Source organism: Geospiza fortis, unplaced genomic scaffold (genome assembly GCF_000277835.1).
Source record: "Geospiza fortis unplaced genomic scaffold, GeoFor_1.0 scaffold254, whole genome shotgun sequence".
Classification (NCBI taxonomy): Eukaryota; Metazoa; Chordata; class Aves; order Passeriformes; family Thraupidae; genus Geospiza; species Geospiza fortis.
The window spans coordinates 757198-771137 of record NW_005054441.1 but is presented as its reverse complement, the minus strand read 5'-3'; the positions used below and the strand labels follow the sequence as shown (position 1 = coordinate 771137).

Sequence of the window (13940 nt, the reverse complement as noted above, 5' to 3'; positions counted from 1 at the left end):
TATTCATCCTAAGAAGTCCCTTTTTCCCCCACCACATTCTTGATTCTCGTCTCAGAGGCTCCAGAGGAGGCCACTAAGGTGATCTTAGGGCTGGAGAACCTTTCCTATGGAGACAGGCTGAGACAACTGGGGCTGAACCCTGAGCCTCCTTTTCTCCAGGCTGAGCCCCCCAGCTCCCTCAGTCCCTGCTGGTGCTCCACAGCCTGACCAATGTCCAGCCTGGCCTTGGGCACTGCCAGGGATCCAGGGGCAGCCCCAGCTGCTCTGGGCACCCTGTGCCAGGGCCTGCCCACCCTGCCAGGGAACAATTCCTGCCCAAGATCCCATCCAGCCCTGCCCTCTGGCAGTGGGAGCCATTCCCTGGCTCCTGTCCCTCCAGGCCTTGTCCCCAGTCCCTCTGCAGCTCTCCTGGAGCCCCTGCAGGCCCTGCCAGGGGCTCTGAGCTCTCCCTGGAGCCTTCTCTTGTCCAGGTGAGCAGGCCCAGCTGTGCCAGGCTGGCTCCAGAGCAGAGGGGCTCCAGCCCTTGCAGCATCTCCGTGGCTCCTCTGGCCTGGCTGCAGCAGCTCCACGTCCTCCTGCTGCTGTTGCCCAGGGCTGGGGCAGCTCTGCAGGGGGGTCTCATGCCCACCTCCCCCATTCCTGACCCAAAGCCACCAAACCTTTCAAAGCCCAGGCTAAAAAAGTGAAGATTCATCAATATTTAAGGTTCCTCCTGAAAACCTTCCTGTCCCCAGTGTTTAAGGTGAGACACAGCACTATCACCTCACCTGGACTATACATTTTCCATCTCCTGGTCATGGTCCTGCTCCTCCTCCTCCTCTTCTTCTTCTCCTTCCTCCTCTGCTCCTTCTTTCTCCGAGGGAGGCTCCCCATCCCTGGCAATCTCCTCCACGTGGGCCAGCATGTCAGCCATCAGGGCCTCCTCCAGCCTCTTCCTCACCTGCTGCACCAGCTCCTCCTGCTTCCTGCCCAACACAAGGACACCCAACATCAGCCCCCAGGCTGCCCCTGTCAAGGGAAAAGAGTCTCCAATCCCTCCAACACCAAAGCATGGACTGGAAAAGCCCTCTAAGAACTTTAAGAATGTATAACAAAAAATAAAATCACTCAAAAAACCCCACCTGGCATTGTACTCTAAGAGAAGATGAAAAACATTTTAAGAATTTGTCCAGTATTTATATTATGTGTCCTGGACCTGTTGATTTCTGGCTGAAACTTGGCTAACCTAGCAGCTGACTTTTTTAGCCTCATGCTGATTTTTAACTCCTACTACTAATATCTAACAAGTCAGCCTACCCTGCACAGACTTTCAAAAATGTGACAGGAGAAAATTAAGTTTCAGGCCATTTCTCTCTGCTCATTTTCCTTTTGAGTCCCAACCCTAAGAAGTCAAAGCACAGCAAAGAAGTGATCAACAACCAATGGCTCATGGGGCTCCTATTTCAGCTCAGTCACAGGACTTCAAAGTTACAAACACTGTTTTTCCTGGTCATTTATGTCTCAATCAAGCCCAGAAAAATCATCCTGCAATTCCAAAAGATTTATCAAGCAGTCAAAGCAAGGACTGCCTTTAAACACTTAATGAATGCAAATTGCATGCTGCAGGCCTTTGGTATAGTCAGTTCTCCATCAAAAGCTGAAAGCTGAGTTTGACCAATCCTGATTTAACAATATTTAATTACTACAGCAACCTACAGCAGAATAAGCTGCATCCTTGTTCCCTGTCAGCAGGCATGGCTTGGGTTTGGTCAATCCATACATTTTATTTAATTCCCTTACAGACACAGAGGAAGGTGAAGAGAATGCAATCCCCCTGTACAGGATTTCTCCAATGCCATCTCTGCTCAGAGGTGCCTCAGTCAAGGTTCCCCCAACTCAGACACTTTCGTAATAAAAGGAAACTTGACATGAAAAACAAACATGAGCCTGAAACTGCAGAGTAACTGAGCATGGCCAAAATTAAAACCAGTGGGCTTTAAGCACATGACAGAGCTTAATGTAACTACTTTTGTCTACTCTCTTGCTAGAGAGCCATTCCAATGAATTCCCAAGGCACAGTGTTCCATCAGACATTCAGAAAGAAAAGCAAAGCACAGTTTGAGCACAAGGAACCTTGTTCCAGAACAGCAAGTGCTATTTCCAGCTCCTACCTGATATCTTCATCTGTCACCATGAAGGCTTTGCAGAGAGGCTGGGAGGTGTTGAGCCAGACCCCAGGGTTCTTCTCCACAGCTGCAGAGAGCTGCCCAGTGATGGGCATGGTGCTGGTGTGCAGGGCACTGGCGATGGCAGAGAGCAGAGTCTCATCTGTGCAGCCAGGGCCAACCCCTGCGAGGGGGAGGGAAATCCATGAGCAGCACTGCCCCAGGCAGGGAGCAGGAAATCAGGACAATGGGGATTAAATTTTAATGGCAAAGCACAGGCTGTCAGTTGGAAAGCTCACACGACATAAATCTCAGACCTAAATGCTTCTAACAGAACCTTTGCAGCCCTCTGAGGGTATTGAAACTTAGAGCAGGTCCTCATTGTTAGAACCAAAAAGATACTAAAAATCACCAAACTGGGAAAGGAAGAGGTTTCCATTCTGCTTGAACAAGGCTCAGAGAGCTGGGCCTGCTCACCTGGACAAGAGAAGGCTCCAGGCAGAGCTCAGAGCCCCTTGCAGGGCCTGAAGGGGCTCCAGGAGAGCTGCAGAGGGACTGGGGACAAGGCCTGGAGGGACAGGAGCCAGGGAATGGCTCCCACTGCCAGAGGGCAGGGCTGGATGGGATCTTGGGAATCAGGAATTGTTCCCTGGCAGGGTGGGCAGGCCCTGGCACAGGGTGCCCAGAGCAGCTGGGGCTGCCCCTGGATCCCTGGCAGTGCCCAAGGCCAGGCTGGACAGGGCTTGGAGCAGCCTGGGACAGTGGGAGGGGTCCCTGCCATGGCAGGGGGGGAATGGGAAGAGCTTTAAGGTCCCTCCCAACCCAAACAGCAATCTGGGATGCTCTGCTGTTTCTGGAAAATGAATCCCTCAAAAGGCTGCGAAGCTTTGCTTCAGTGTCCCCTCAGAACAAAGGGCACTGGGAGCCCAGGCAAGCACCACAGCCCCTGCTGCAGCAGCAATGGCCACAGCCCTGCCAGGCCCTGGGAACAGGGAGCTCATCCCCAGCACCTTCACTCCCTCCTGCCAGGTGCCAAATGCCAGCCCTGAGTGAAGGGCACCCTCTGATTACCTTGCAGCCCCTTGGGAAGGTCCATTGTCTTCACCAGCTCCTCTGCAATGTCAAAGGCATTCAGGCCACTCAACTTCTTCTCCCAGAAGAGCTGCAGTCAAAGCAGGTGGTTATTGGTGCTTACTGGCACAACCAGGAGTGGAACTGACAGCTCCACAAAATCCCTGCTTCCTGTGCAGACAGGGAACAGCAGGGCTGAGGACATTTAATGTGGATTTACCACAGAAGGGATGGATCTGCCACCTCTAACAGCAGCAACAATCCTCACTGCCAGTCAGCTCTGTCAAGTCTTTAATTCTTTTTGCCAGGGCTGGGATTAAATGTGTGAGATGGTGTTTCTTGTTGGGACTCAGATGTTTATTAGCTCTAATCTATGTCACAGTCTCACAAGCCCTGAGTTCTACAGCACTTCACTCCAACAAACTAAAAATGGAGCCCCATCTCTCTCTCTACAAAGCATATTAAGGATAAACTGTCCAATTAAGAAATGACACCGAAATTATTTTTATTTTTTACCCAATAACCAACCACCCATGGCTCATAATGTGGACTTTTTTATCCAATTACACAAAATCATCCAAATCCATGGAGAAGAAGGTGATGAAGAAGGACCAGCCTCCACCCTAAAACATCCATCTTGCTTTATATATATTATTATATTCTAAAACCTCGAATTCTGTTTTCCACCCTGTGATATCACACACTTCTATTCAAACTCCACACCCACAATCTCAGATCCACCATTCAGTTTTGGAAGCTTCTCCACAGCCTCAGGTCAATGCAGCGTTCTCCTGGGGGTCAGTGCCTGGCAGCACAGAAAGTCTGAAATTCTCAGCAGCCAGGGCTCCAGCACAGCCCCACAACTCCTCTCTCTCAGTTTGCTGCCTTGGAAAACTCTCTTTTCTTCCAGGGCCTGGAACTTTCACTGCTCTGAGCTGCAGCAGCAAGGCCAGGCTTGCTGACTTTCAGCTGCAAGCCCACAGTGTGAGACAGCCTTGTTTGCACCCTGTTTCTCTCCTACATATCCCACAGAAAGTTAAGGAATGCAAGAACTGTATTCAAGGTAAAGTATTATTTTCTTCCTTCTCTTTGGTCCTTTCCTCCATGTCTCTCCTTTACCAGATTTTGAGTCACAGGCTCTTCCCAGGCTTAAAAGGCTGAATGTGTGGTGTGGCAGAAATTCAAATACATCACCCTGATACACCTTTAACTCTGCACCTGGTGCAGGAGAGATATCAGGAGGATAGCAATGCACAGCTGGAGGATCAACTGTCTTGCAAAAAACCACATTTTTATCAAGGTTTTGAGAAATGAAGAATTCACCTCAAACAGTCCATGAATATCCCACCCCTTCTCCCTGCCTGTCACAATCCAAGTGCAAGTGACTCCACATGACTTTTCCAAAAAGGGGAATGAGGCAGTCACAGCCCAAACACAGCCTGGATATTCCTTAGCCTTTCAAATAGGTGATTTTTTTTTGTTTTGGTGGGGTTTTTTGTTTGTTTGGGTTTTTGTTTTGTTTCTGTTTTGGTTTTTGTTGTTGTTTGGGTTTTGTTTGGTTGGTTGTTTTTTGTTTGTTTTTTTTTTTTTTGTTACCCAGAAAGGCTGAGGCTGCCCCAGCCCTGGAATTGTCCAAAACCAGGCTGGATGGGGTTTGGAGCAACCTGGGATAGTGCACAGTGTCCCTACCCATGGCAGGAGGGTGGAATGGGATCATCTTTAAGATCCCTTCCAGCCCCCAAGAATTCTGGGATTTTTGAGCCAGTGCATGATGGGACTTGGCACTGCTTTCAAATTTTGCAGAAACATCTGGAGTCTGCTGAGAAAAAGTCAAAATATTCTGCAATCCAGTAAAGTATCTTAAACAGGAACACAAATCCAGCTCAGAACTGGGAGAGGGCATTTTATCTTTAGTGTTCTTTTTTATTGCCTTAGCCATAAAAGCTGCAGGAACAGCAACAACACTGTGAACATACAGGATCTGCTTCCTCAGAAAACCATGGTAAGACCCTGCCAACCTGCTAAAAAAACAAAAAAACCCCACCCCAATCACCAAAAAAAAAAAAAAAAATCCATTTCAGATAAGTTCTATCTCACACCCGGAGGTTCTAGTTGAACTGGGTTTATTAAATTCTTAAAATCTGCCTTCAAAAAGTGGTTTTTGAAGTTTTCAGAAAAGGTTTGCAGTGTTCCAACAGGTACAGCTCATTTTACCCTCCCTTGTCCTGAGCACCCTTTCCTTTAATTTTGGTGTGTTCTGTTGCTTGCAAATACACCTTATGGTAAGGAAAACACTTTTGTTTTGTGTTAACAACAACATTCTAAGTGAATTTATGATCTTATACTGGCAGAGTTTACTCCTACTAATGTACAGTCCCTTGCACTACAACAAACACCCCAGTGGATGTGATCCCTGCAGGAACAAGGATTTAATGGAACGTGGATTTAATGGAACATGGAATTCTAACACAACTGCAACATTTGACAGTGATTCTAAACCCAAGTGTCCTCTGAAGTGGTTACAATGTCTGAATAATTTTGTAGATAATACTTAATTTCAGCATGAAGGGAATTCAGGTTTAGCTACAACAGAATTGGGATCTAACCAAAGGCTGGAGTTTGTAAATCCCATAACTAGAGATTGGGAATGGGATTTGTTCTGATTTTAAGAGCTGGGAGCACTGCAAGCCACTGCTTTCTGAAACATCAGATTTTTCTAAATTCTGAAATGCCAGAGATCAGGAATTGCCAGGGAGTGTTTGTTCAGCATCACAAAATTAAAGCAGATTATTTTGGGATCCTCCCAGTAGCAAATCCAGGAGTTTCTCAGCCTTACCTGCCTGGGCTGGTCCACAGCTTTCTGGGGGTCACTCTTCACCTTGTTGCTGGGGTGGTTGGTGATCTTGGTGACAGGCTGTTTGAAGATAGAGGCTGTCTGTCTCACAGGCAGGGCTGTGTTCAAATCAGGCTTGCCCTGTTTCACACAAAAAGAAAAGGAAAAACCCACAAAAATGTTTTCAGTTTGCTAAAATGCTACTACAGCCACAAAGAAGTGCAGCAGGGAACAGTTCCTGGGCTTCAAATCTTGTCTAATCTCAAGTTATACAAGTTAGGCTGCTAAAAATACATAACTAAATTCAAATCTTGCCTTAGACCTATCAAAGTTTTCCACTCGTTCTGTTTAACATAGCAGCCTCCTCCCATGTGAGTTCACACACATCAGTTTTACTCCCATTTTTGATGACTTTAGGAGTCAGAACAAACCTTGTGTAATCACTAAAAGAGAAGATTACAACACAATATTTGTAATAAATAAAAAAATTACAAGCAGGGATTTAGAGGCTGATTTCTGAATCCAGAAACCACTCCAAACCATTCCTTCTAAATCCAGTTGTGACCAATAAACAAATCAACACCACTGAAAGCTGAATCCCTTTTTTTACCTTTGGTTCTGAACAAAGCACAGCTTTTAAATGAAGCTCATAATCAGTTTTGCACTACATGACTGCATTTTCTGTTAGGGGAAGCAGAGGAAGGCTGTTCCTCATTCCCAAAATCCAACACACAACTCTTGGAATGGCTGTAGGACACGCTTTGTTCTCAGGGATGCAAACACTGTGTCTGCTTCACAGATTTATTCATGAGATGTAGAAAAGATGTATTCAGGACAAATATAATTCTGAACCATCTGGGTGCTAATCCTTTCAGAAGCCAGTGATAACATTTGTACATTTATTGAGAGTTTTGGGCAGAATTTTTAGCCTGAGAGGTGTGTGAGCTGCTGCTCTCTGCCTCAAGGCAGGTCTCAAAATATCCCTGCAGCACCAGGACTGTAAGAAATGTTCCCAGCACTCTCGTGATGATGATCCTTGACTGGCTGATGTATTTCAAAAATGAGCATTGTGCCTTTTCCACATTCAATGTTTAGGTGCATTCACAGCAGCTGTTGGGTTCTGGGAAAGATTTTAGCATCTGATGAAGATCCTTGGGACAATCAATCCAGCCAGGGAGCCTGTCACTGCCATCCTGACACCTCAACCATCTGAATTAGCAGCTAGAGAATCTTTTCTTTTGTTCTACAAATAGGCCTCACAGTCCTCCTCCCTCTCAGGCTTTTTGCCCCAAATGCCACCCCCCCTTCCATCAGTGCCAAAGCTGGGGCAGCAGCACAGCACTGGCAGGAGCTGCAGCATCTCCTCATCCCTGTGGACCCAAATCCCTCCTCTCCTCTCAAACCAAAGGCAAGGGCAGGGCAGAGCTGCTGCACAGCTCCAGGAAATGTGGGGCTCTGGAGCAGATTGTGCTGGAGGAGGTGAGCTCACACTCCAGGGAGGGGGATCACAGAATCCTGGAATGGTTTAGATTGGAAGGGACTCTAAAGCCCATCCAGTGCCAGCCCTGCCATGGCAGGGACACCTCCCACTGTCCCAGGTGCTCCAAGCCCTGTCCAGCCTGGCCTTGGGCACTGCCAGGGATCCAGGGGCAGCCCCAGCTGCTCTGGGCACCCTGTGCCAGGGCCTGCCCACCCTGCCAGGGAACAATTCCTGCCCAAGATCCCATCCAGCCCTGCCCTCTGGCAGTGGGAGCCATTCCCTGGCTCCTGTCCCTCCAGGCCTTGTCCCCAGTCCCTGTGCAGCTCTCCTGGAGCCCCTTCAGGCCCTGCAAGGGGCTCGGAGCTCTGCCTGGAGCCTTCTCTTGTCCAGGTGAGCAGGCCCAGCTGTGCCAGGCTGGCTCCAGAGCAGACTGCACTCATTCCCACAGGGCAATGCCTTTCTCGTGCTGGGAACTGAGGAAGGTGACAGTCTCTTCCCTGCCCTCCTCCACAGAAGACTGAGCAGTGACACAACTCTCCTCCCCAGCACCAACCCCCTGGGAGCAGCATTTGTCCAACCCCCACCAGCAGAGCTGTTCTGACACAGCTCCAATTCACACTCCAGCTATGAACTGCTGCATTCTCCCTCTCTCCCAGGCTGCTCTGGCAGCTCCTCAGCAGGGAGGGGGAGCAGCAGTGCCTCTCACTCTCTTACTTTGGCCTGGTTGGAGCAGTCGTAGCGCATCCTCTGCCTGTTCTTGTTCATTTTGTTCATCAGCATCTTCCCCGTGCGGAAGTCGAAGGTGCCCAGGTCCATGGAGCTGCCCAGGTACCGCGCCAGCTGCGGCTTGCTGCGGAACTTCTTCCCACTGGGGCTGCAAAAAACACACCAGGTGTCCATCCCCAGGGACACCTCCACCCTCTGCACCTCCTCTGCAACTTTTTATTGCCATGCTGAAAAACACATGCTGGACTTTCCAGCATGGAGCTGACGTTCGACTCTAAAATGTTTTCATATTGACTGCTTCTCATGTGGAACACACAAATTAAGTTAAAATGGTTTTGTATGTCAAGAGGAAGATTCAGATCAGATAAACAAATGTAGTGTAATACACACAATAACCATCTAGGGAGATCTCAGCACAGATGCACTTTTCATTCAGCTGTCTCTCATAGTAAATGCACATTTTCAAGTATCATTTCTTCTCCCAGGACTGTTGCATTTGGCCAGCACCAAAAATGCTCCTTGTCTCCTCTCCCTGCCCCTTGAACAGCACATTCAGGTTTGATTCTATGTCTTTTGTAACATTCTGAAGACTTCAGAAAAAGAGAAAACCAGAAGTTAACTACTGACAAGGTGCAAAACAAAGAATCACAAAGTGATGCAAAGATAAATATCAAAACCTCATAAAACTTTCCATTAATGGCAAAAGGGAAGAGAGACTCTTCTGTAACTCCTGGGTTTCCACAAAGACTCAACCTGGAGAGGAGGCACAAATTATTCCAAACCTTTACTGATGTTTTCTTTGGGTTTTTTTTGGATTTTGTGGGGGATTTTTGCTGTGGTTTTTTTTTTTTTTTTATAATCTGACATAAGCTATTTTTTTATTCCTAAAGCAAAAATAAGCCAGTGTGTTATGGCTGCAGTGTGGGACTGTAAAGACAATAAGCGCCAAGCATTCTTCACCTTCTCACTGAGCATCAGAACAACACCTCTTTATTCTGTCAACTACTCTCACTTCTGCTTTTCTCCACTTTGCAACTTGCATATTCAATCCTAGCTCACATCCAGGAGAAGCTCACACCCTGTATATCCATCCCACCATCTCAGGTTAATGGGCTAGAAGGCATTTTAAGAGCAAAAATGCCAGTTACCACCTTATCTCACACTGGTGAGACACTGATAACCTTTCCAAGGTCTTAACAACAACAAAACAAAAGGAAAAGTCAATGTTCACATATTATCTCCTGCACTGAAGCTTTATTAGGGGAAAACCAGCATGAGCAGAGAATTTCTGGTATAGGACAGTGACAAAGCAATTAGGTTAAGTCAGGCTGTGCATGAAAAAAAATAGATTAAAAAAACCCAAACCCAGAAAGTACTGAAGAATTAAAAGGTCTCCAAAAACTGAGATCAATTTAATATAAATTACACTAAAACTGAAATTAGAAAAAGTCTCTCGAAGGAGTTAAGACTGAAAGGTTGTGTGATCCCACACAGCATCTGCTGAGGAAGCTCCTGGCTCCAACTGCTCCCAAGCTGCTTATCCTGCCTGGATCTCCTCCCTGCCACCACCACTGCTCACACAGCCCAGTGCTCATGCAAATGAACCAGCTGAGGAAAATAATCCATCTTTGGAGGGCAGGGGAGGAGGAGGAAACACTCCCCACTGGTTATTCCTCAGCTGGATCAGCTCCCTCAGGAGCTGCACTTGGGCAGGACACAACACAGGGTAGGTCCCAGGAACAGAGGCTGTGTCCAGCCCCAAATTCATGGGTAACTTTTTCAAACTCTAAAGGGAGTTATTTGCCTCAATCCAGAGAGAGGAATTACCAACTCCAGCAGCTTTAGGGCAGAGCTGTCGCTGCCAGTGAAGCCAGGAAGAAAAACTCCTGCTACATGAAGAACATGGCACTGCTTCCTCTTCCAAGATCTGCTGCTCTAATTTAGGGTTTAGTGTCTTAGCAGGTTTAAAAATAATGCATTAAAGTGCAGAGTAACTTCCAGAACAGTCAGTACAGTCAAAGACAGGATTTTAAGTGAACAGAGCCCTTCATCTCTGTGTGTTTCTTATGTGCTGTGGTCATTTTGCAAGGAAGAACTGAAAAGCTGCTCAGAGTCTCAAAAAACCCACCTGAAATGACTGAGAGTCCTGTCTCTTCCTGGGGAAGCTTGGCCCAAAGGAAAAGCACTGAAATGTTCAGAAGAAAAACTTTTATTCTGATTAGGTCGTGCAAAAGGCAGGATCATCCCCAGGCTCCCTGGGACAACAGCAGAGCAGGGAGCAAAGCTATGAGCAAAAGGTGACAGTGAACTGAGAAAGGAAGGGATGGGGTGCCCTGGAGCTCCTGGGGACCCTCTGGCAGGACCATGTGGGACACTGGGGCACCTACACACACCTGGGACGGTCAGAGGTGTAGGGGGAGCCACAGGAACCCAAAACTTGTGTGGGATCCCTGATGCACACCGGGACACACAGAAACTCCCCCAGTACCACAGAACTCTGAGCCCTGTTAAAGTGACTTTAAATGTCACAAAATACAGAATTTACCTCCTTCTGCTCCTCCTGCACTCCTGGTTTTGCACAAACAGGCCCAGAAACGAGACATTTTGGTACAAAGCTGCACAGCCCAACCTCTGCTCTGTAACACCCCCCAGGCAGCGACGCTGAGAGCCCGGATTGATCCCGGGCTCCCGAATGAGGCTGTGCCACAGTTCCCTGTGTGAAAGGCAAGGACACGGCCGAGTTGCAAAGGAGTTCACAACTTGCAAAGGATTTGCCACGCTCGTCCATCACCAGCTCCGGGGCTTTATTCGCTTGGGCCGCCTGGCTCCCGCTAACAAAACAGACCAGGCTGCCGGGAGCCACCCCAGGCACCCCCGGCTCTCCTTCCCAGACTTTTCCGGGCAGATTAAGCCGCGTTCGGGGCAGCCCATTGAAGGGCCAGGCCTGCCAGGTGCCCCTGCTCTCCATGTGCAGCTCACCCTTTGTTTCCTGCCTTATATCCTTAAGGAGAGAGCGGCTGCCCAGGCCCTCTCCCCTCCTCCCGCATCACAGTCTCCTCCCCTCCGCTCCCAACAAAAAACCTTGAGCAAACCCAGCCACCGCCTGCCTCTGGAAGGAATGGAGGCAGGAACAGCCGAGGGAAAACGGGTCACTGAAAGCAGACACTCAGAGCCTTGTGTCCTCGCTGGAGGGGGCAAGGGAAGAACACAAAATGATTCTCCTTCTTGCTTTCCATCGTGCTCCCTCCCTCACTCCTCACCCCAGCTCTGCTCCAGGCAAATCCCGGCAGCAGCGGCTCCTGCAGAGCTGCAGGAGCTCCCGATGTCCTCACAGGGAGATGGGGACCTCAAAACACTGCACAACCACCACTGCCAGCAGCTCTGTCACAGCATCCCCACGGCAGCCCTGGCTGCAGCATCCACACCAAGCCCTGCCCCGGGGTCCCACACTCAGCTGGGCCACCCTGGGAAGGGCTGGCACAGCCATGAAAACCATGCCAGGCCAGGTGGGCAACACCTCCGGCTGCCACAGACCACCCCAAAGCCCTACAGAGCCACAGCCCCACCCCAGGGAGCAGCCTCAGGGACCTGACCTGTCTCTGTGGAGCTGTCCCAAGCCCTGGCTGCAGCAAGGGATGATGCCCCAAGGGATGATGCCATAGGGCAACAGGGGGATCTTTGTTCAGCAACTTGGACTCCAACCATAGCAAAAATAAACCCCCCCAAAAAACCCAAACAAAGCACTTGGAGACACACAAAATCTCCCAAATTTCCAGAAGCATCACATCCCTAAAGAAGAGCTCGGGACAAACACAATTACAACCAGATGATTTTGCAGGGCTCAATTCAGGCATCATGGAATTGTAAGGATGGAAAAGACCTTTAAGATCATCAGATCCAACCGTCACCCCAGCACCACCACCATGTTCACCATTAAGCCATGTCCCCAGTGTCACATCCACATGTTTTTTGAATATTTCCAGGGATGATGATGCCACCACTGCCCTGGGCAGCCTGTTCTAATCCTTTACAACCCTTTCCATGAAAAAAATCTCCCTAATACCCAACCTAAATATCCCCTGGTGCAACTTGAGGCTGTTTCCTTCTCATGTGAGAAATGATGAGCTTCCCTGCAGGCAAACCAGAGCATCAGAGGAAAAGCAAAGCACAGACTCAGTGAAAGCATTTTGCTCCACAATTTTTTTTGGAAAAGACTGTACCGATCAAAATATCTTTGGAGAAGTGCTAAAAACATTCCCTTCCAACTTCTTACATTTGTGCTGCAAAGGTAAGGAGTTCTCAACAAAATAAGTTTCACACAAGAGTGTGAAGTTTCCCAGCACAGTGATGTCAACATCCTGAGGCACAGACGAGCAGCGATCCCAAATTTCTGACACTTGGTCATCAAACCATCAGGAGAAAAACACTCTGAAGAAAAAAAGCCCCACAAAGCAGCACTAAATTCTCCTTCCCCCATGTGAGAACCCTGAGCTTGAAGAGAGCCAGAACTCTCTCAAAGACAACCTGCCACTTTGACAAAATCCCTGACACGATTTTCTTCCTTGAATCCTCCATCCCTGCACTTCTCCTGCCCACAAGTCCCATCCTCTCAGCCAGAAACCCTCCTAAGGATGAGGTTCGAGGACTGGCTGTAAAAACCCGCCCAGGTACTCAGACCTCAAGGAAGATGGAATTTCCAGCCAGAGACTGGCGCACACACATCTCACAGGGGGTTTTCCACAAACCCTCCCTGCATCTGTACATGCCTGGGAGCTGGACAGAACAATCACCCAGGTAAACAATAGGCAGAACTCTCACAGGTATTACTGAACTGCCACACCTGTATTTGCCACTCTGAGGTAATGCAAAATGCATCAGAAACAAAAATTAGCGCAACAAAGCTCTATTCTGCCTTTGATCTCTGTCCAAATTGATACAAAGGGAAAACCCATCATAATTTGAGAATAAAAATATGCTACTTATCCTCTTTTCCCCTTTTTTTAAAGTTCATCTCCGACACTGCAACTTAACAAACAAGTTCTGGGAAAAACAGAATCTCTGAAGCTTTCAGCTGCTGCTGGTGGCCTCATCCTGCCCTCAGCCTCCGAGCTGCAGCAGCAGAATCAGCTTCACGTTCTCGAGGATGGCACTTTCTGGTTCACTCCCCTTTTCTCACAACCATAACCTCATTCTAAAAATGAAACCTGAAGCTAAAGCTGTGTCTGTCCCATCTCTGGAAGTGTTCAAGGCCAGGCTGGACTGGGCTGGGAGCCGCCCGGTCCAGCGGAAGGCGTCCCTGCCCCATGGCAGGGGGTGGGATGAGATGGGCTTTAAGGTCCCTCCCAACCCAAACCATGCCGTGAGGATTCTGTGTCAGAGGCAGAAGTTGAGGGTTTGGATTTTCCCGACAGGCAGGGCCAGGTGAGGACACAGGGACAGCTCCTGCTGCGTTCCCAGCTCCCGCTGGACCCGAGTTTCACACCTCAGCCCGCGGGTGCCTCGTGGGTGCGGGGAGGATCCATATGGCCACCTACAGCCATATGAGCCATGCAGGGCTATAAATAGACCCCCTCCAGCTCCCGGGCCATGTGCTCCCCCCGCAGCCACACTCCCGGCAAGGCGCATCCCGACCCGCCCCGGGGCCAGCACCGCGAGCAGCCCAGGCTCCCTCCCCCCAATCCCCGAG

At 49.0% G+C, this 13940-nt stretch overlaps 1 protein-coding gene across 1 annotated transcript in view; it reads right to left on the bottom strand.

The window, feature by feature from the left end:
* MBD3 (methyl-CpG binding domain protein 3) overlaps positions 1–10435 on the bottom strand; it is a 12640-nt gene extending 2205 nt beyond the window's left edge. The window contains exons 1-6 of the mRNA XM_005427304.2: positions 10383–10435; positions 8243–8402; positions 6052–6189; positions 3216–3306; positions 2151–2328; positions 768–965 (exon numbers count right to left, since the gene is read on the bottom strand). Coding sequence (XP_005427361.2) covers positions 773–965; positions 2151–2328; positions 3216–3306; positions 6052–6189; positions 8243–8344 — 702 coding nt within the window. The 5' untranslated portion in view covers positions 8345–8402; positions 10383–10435 and the 3' untranslated portion in view covers positions 768–772. The remainder of the gene's footprint in view (positions 1–767; positions 966–2150; positions 2329–3215; positions 3307–6051; positions 6190–8242; positions 8403–10382) is intronic.
* Between the last annotated feature and the right edge of the window lie 3505 nt (positions 10436–13940).